Source organism: Dermacentor silvarum, chromosome 6 (assembly GCF_013339745.2).
Source record: "Dermacentor silvarum isolate Dsil-2018 chromosome 6, BIME_Dsil_1.4, whole genome shotgun sequence".
Taxonomy (NCBI): Eukaryota; Metazoa; Arthropoda; class Arachnida; order Ixodida; family Ixodidae; genus Dermacentor; species Dermacentor silvarum.
Window position 1 is genome coordinate 99,496,557 of NC_051159.1, and position 5,076 is coordinate 99,501,632.

The following is a 5,076-nucleotide window of genomic DNA, read 5'->3' on the forward strand; positions in this document are numbered from 1 at the left end:
CTCTAACGCTGTGACCAGTGTGCTCTACAAAGAACGCGAAAACAAAACACCGCAGACTGAACGGTGCGGCTACCTGGTGCTCGTGATTCGATGCGGCGTAGTGAGGTGAACCAACAAAACGATTTATCGCGCCGTGCCGGTTTAGACAAAAGAACGTGCGACGTACATCTGTTTTTACACAACGTGAGACCTATTGTCGACAATGCAGGGTAAGGACTGAGAACAGTGCCCTACCGTTCACCCGCGCAACGACATTTTTTTCCCTTCTCTCTCTAGCGAGGTGACCACTTTAGCCACTCCTTAGGTGACTGCACGTCCCGATCAACTTAGCGCGCAGCGCGCAAGTAAGTGAACTGTTACTACATGTCGATAATATTGTTACGACGATTAAGAATAGTCAACGGATACGAGCTATATTCTCTCCACTTCCGGGTCAACTTGTGGTCGCCCCTATAGAGACTGAAACTTGCACCTACACATTCGTCTACATGCAAACTCAAACGCCACAAAACGCAGTCTACTTAGTTGCAACGTAAGCCACAGTTCATACACTCACTAAGGGTCTGGCAGCACATTTACGGCATGGTCACCGCGGGAGAAGCGCTGAGAAAAAAAACAAAAAAACGAGAGCATCATCCCGAGGTATTTCTGCATACAAGCTTAATCGTCCGAGAGTTCTTTTGGTCGCACACAGGGGCAGTTACTGTCGACATTCGAATACAGAGCGCCTCGCGTGACCTTTGATATCGAAGACTTGTGAATTACGAGCCTAGCCCTTAAACCTGTGGTTCATGCCGAGCCCTTCACCAACCGGGAGCGTGCGCGCTAGCTGTGTCCCTCCGTCAACTGCTGAAGGAGACGCAATGAGCGCAACGCGAGAGCTGTACGATTTGGATGCACCGCGATCGGAACCTCTGCCGATGCACCCTTAAACGCAACGTCACCACTGACCGAGGGAAGCAAGGTCTCTCGAACGGTGGAGCGAGCACTCGACGAACCTCCTCTATGTACACGCATAAACACCGTTTGTAAACACGCACACACGCAAACATTCGTCTCTGTCGGCCTCAATGTCGCCATCGCGAGAGTCTGCGCGAGAATTTTGTACAGAGCACGAGCGCAGAAAAGGCTTCCGTGTCGTGGATAGAATACGTCGTCTCGACGCAGGCTTCCCGGGGATCTCGCGTCCGTCCATCACGGCGTCGTCTGTGAAGCCACGCGCTGATTCGCAGAAACACGGCGTTCACAGCCGCGCACAAGCACTTCTTTCTCACTTCACTCGATGATCGTGTGAGCTCGGTGCCGTTCACTGCGAACTATAGGTTCTTACTTCACGCACACACCCAAGACAACGCTGTCGCCTGGTTTCGAAGGAGGTAATCCATTCGTGGAGTGATGAGTTACACCTACGAGTTCGGAGACAAAGAAGGACCTCGCTAGACGGTACTTTGTGCGCACGGAGCTACAGCTCTCACTTAATTCTGTGACCATAGGAGCACGGCACCGCGCACTGCGAAAGGGAGTCAGTCGCCCTGCATTCGCACACGATATGCAACGCTGTGACGACACCGAAACCACTCGCGCGTTGAAGACGCAGACACCAACTCTGAAGAAGACGAAAGAACTCTCATCGTCGCTCACACGGAAGCGCCGCTTTCTCGCGGTCACTCTGTGGTCACGTCAACTCGGCACCGTGCACTGCGAACGAGGATCTTCATCCGTGTCCACAGGGCATAGCGTGGTCACCTGGCTTCACAGGAAGCACGTACATTCAGCTCGTGCGATGACTCCCGGAGGCGCGCAGCCGGAGCATCGTATGCTCCCGGTCAGGGTGACGCCCCGTCTGAGACGCTCGGTCGTCGCCGCAGTCGAGGATGCTTGGTCCACTAAGTGTGCGCGCGTCTCGCGCCTTCTCCCTGCTGGCTCACGGCATGCGAGTAGTCCGAGGCTCAGGAGATGGCGTCGTACGCGGGCGGCGGCGTCTCGGTGTCGCGCGCCTTGTACGTCTGCGCCAGCGGGCAGCGAAGAGCGTCCAGGTAGCAGGGCGGCGGGTCCTCTGCGGCCAGTGCGGCGCACCGGGCGGCGCTCAGCTGCTGGTGGCCGGCCAGCCGGTAGCCCGGGTAGCGGGGAGGGGCCCGCGCCGCCACGCGGTACGGCATGGCTCGCAGGAAAGGCAGGCCTCGGCTTGACGGGCGCCCGGCCTGCGTCGTATACGGAGAGAAGAGAGAGAGAGAGAGGCACACTGGTTACTACTGCGCGGGCGCATTTGTCAAGCACTTGCCGCACGAACTATACGTTGCACGTGGACGGATCACGTGCAGCCATATTCATCCATATACAAGACTTTTAATTTAGATATGAAGTTATACTGAGTGTTTGCATTGGTTCGTGAAGCCTCATGTTTGAAGCCTCTTATGCGACATATGCGCCTCTGAGATGTGCGTTCAAGAGGCGTTTTTTTTATCGAGCTATACTGATTATGCTATACTTCACTGGTTATGTTGCCTGAAAGCTCTTTCTTCTGTGGCACCATCTAGCGTGCACTCGGTGAAGGACGGCTGTTGCCTCCAAGATTTGTGTGCGTTGCGTGTTTTACCACCTCTTTCTCTGTGATTAGGCATACAGCACACAATAGCTGCCAGGTAAAATAATATAAACCAGAGTAAAAACTAAGTATTACTTGCTATAGAAAGTAAAATTTTGCGTGTTCACACAACATATTTGACGCACGAAAGGCTTTAGACAAGATGACACGAACTAGTGCAAGACTTAGGTATAAACTAGTCCCATGCTTAAAAAAAAAAAAAAAGACAGAACGTTGCCAGCGCACAGACGCCTTGGCGGACAGAACAAGAAAACATTTTGTTATTTCAGGTCGATCCACTTTAGTACGTGGCCGCAATAACTTGCGGCTTAAGCAGCTTTTCTATAGACCATTTTTCGCGGAGCAGTTTGCTTTAGAGCAACGAGGTGGCTCTTTCGGCGGCGTGCAGCTTGTTGCCTCAGCGAAAACGCACGAATGCGAAACCATTACTGCTTCTGCCTTGCTGCTCTGCGATCAGCTGTTGGAAATACAACTGGGTGTTCACTAACGCATTGTGCTTTATTCGTGCTACAACATGTGGAACGGCAGAACGCCAGTGTTGTATGGCTAACCGCCAAGAGAAGAACTTCAACCCCGGAACGTCGGCAACACTACCGCTCGTTACACTGTGATAAATGGAGTAGTGCCGCCACCTAGCTGGCTGAGTAAGTTCTTTGCACGGTTATCTACACACATCATACGATACTCGTAATGCAAAGTTACGCCCACTCTATCGCCAACGTATCAAGAATAAGTGAATGGGCGCACTCTTGAACCAATACGTTGAAGCATGGGTGACGGCGACAACACCAAGAGCACACGAATGTTCGAAACTGAACGTTTCGTGACGGTCCACAGAGTAAGCGAGTAACTATAGCGATAATAAGTATTTGCCGACAAACTATTACAAAGTACAGAATATCTGTTGTCCGAGCCTTGCGCGCATCAAGGACAAATCTGTTGCACCAGAGCATACACGCGAGTGATTTGGTAGAAAATAAACAATTCCATAGTGACTGCACCAAGGAACTTTACAGGGTCAGAAACATGAGAAGCCGCTTCTTCAAAGTGTTTGCCAAATAACGGACAAAGAGCAAAACACACTCATCCTGATATAATTCATAAGCGGAAAGGTTGTACTGCTTGGAATGCCTTTCTAGCCCTGCTTCTAGTATATAAGCACCGTATACGATGCACGCGCAGTTTGCACACGACGTAATGAGCTCCGAAAGAGCTTACGTGCCCTCTGCAGCTGTGGCCAAAGCTTCGTGTCGTTTACCCAGTCACCGTCTACGATATCCGCCGGAACAGTGGCTTGCCGAACTGCACTGGGCGTCATGCCCATTCATTGGAAGCAAGGAGGCAACGGAAACAGCTGAGGCAAGCAATAGGATGGGCCCGTATCATTCTGATCTATCACGGAAGGCTAATGGCGGATTTGAAATAAAAACAGATTGGAATAGTTTTACGCTATACCGGCCCAGTACTAAGTCCCGAATGCCTGCCAGATTCAGCACGTGCGCGAAAGGTTACGGTAGACGCCTATCTGCACGACGTCATGTCCTGGAGGAGGTCTACGACTTGCTTTCACAATCGAAGTAAAAAAGAAAAGCAAGCAGACAAAACAGATTTATGCGTCATACAAATGCAAAAGGCTTTACGAGAAGCTCAGATTTCCTCTCGCCGCGACGGAAAGGAATGCATTCAGCGCGCAGTGGCCCGGGGACCCATCTCGGCCACACACTGGAGCAGGACTGACCCTGGGCGCAGCCTCCTCGTCGTCGTCGTGTGCCCTGCTGCGGGACCGCACCAGCGCCATGGTGACGCAGGAGAAGACGAGCAGCAGGAAGAGTGCGAAGGCGACCAGGAAGAGGCGTCGCGTAGAGTCGGCGTCCCGCACGTACACCACCACGGGCACCGACACGGGCAGCAGCAGCACCAGGCAGCGCAGGATGTTGCGCGGGAAGGCCACCGGGATAGACTTCTCTTCGTCCTCGGCGCCGCCCCCTTCCTCCTCGTTGTCTCCACCGTCGGCGGGGGACGACGGCTGCTGCTGCTGCTGCTGTTGCTGTTGTTGCTGCTGCTGCAGCTGCAGCTGCAGTTGCTGCTGCTGGCACGCACGGCAGTCATCGACGGACACTGGCTCCATGCCGCGGGCAGGATCATCCCGGGCTGGAGCGGAGCCTCAGGGCGCCTGGGCTGCATCGAGAAACGGAGGAGTCGATCAGGTTGTCAAGCGAGAGAGAGAGAGAAGGTAGGGATGTCAACTAGACGAATTTTCCTACGCACCGCTGCAAGATAGGGAGAACAGTCGTACTTTCGCCCGAAGGGTGGAGCATTGACAGCAGCAAGGCATTAGAATATTGCACGGAAGCTCGTTATCCTTATGGGAAGTATAAATAGCAGTACACATTCGCTTACAATCTGAACAAGCGTGGTGTCACGCGCCCAAAGCGACACGACCATTGTACACTTTGAGTACACTTGCGGCG

General features: G+C 53.1%; 1 protein-coding gene across 1 annotated transcript; it reads right to left on the reverse strand.

Moving 5' to 3' along the window:
* Nucleotides 1-638: 638 nt before the first annotated feature.
* LOC119455770 (uncharacterized) lies at nucleotides 639-4,756 on the reverse strand. The gene is made up of 2 exons (XM_037717230.2): nucleotides 4,344-4,756; nucleotides 639-2,201 (listed from the first exon to the last, which is right to left on the reverse strand). The coding sequence occupies exons 1-2, from the start codon at nucleotides 4,731-4,733 to the stop codon at nucleotides 1,950-1,952; spliced, it is 642 nt and encodes a 213-aa protein (XP_037573158.1). The 5' UTR covers nucleotides 4,734-4,756; the 3' UTR covers nucleotides 639-1,949.
* Between the last annotated feature and the right edge of the window lie 320 nt (nucleotides 4,757-5,076).

Coding starts and splice junctions, on each gene's coding strand:
- LOC119455770 (XM_037717230.2), bottom strand. CDS start 4,733: ATGGAGCCAGTGTCCGTCGATGACTGCCGTGCGTGCCAGCAGCAGCAA. Junction 2,202..4,343: donor ACGAGGAGGCTGCGCCCAGG/GTCAGTCCTGCT, acceptor TATACGACGCAG/GCCGGGCGCCCGTCAAGCCG.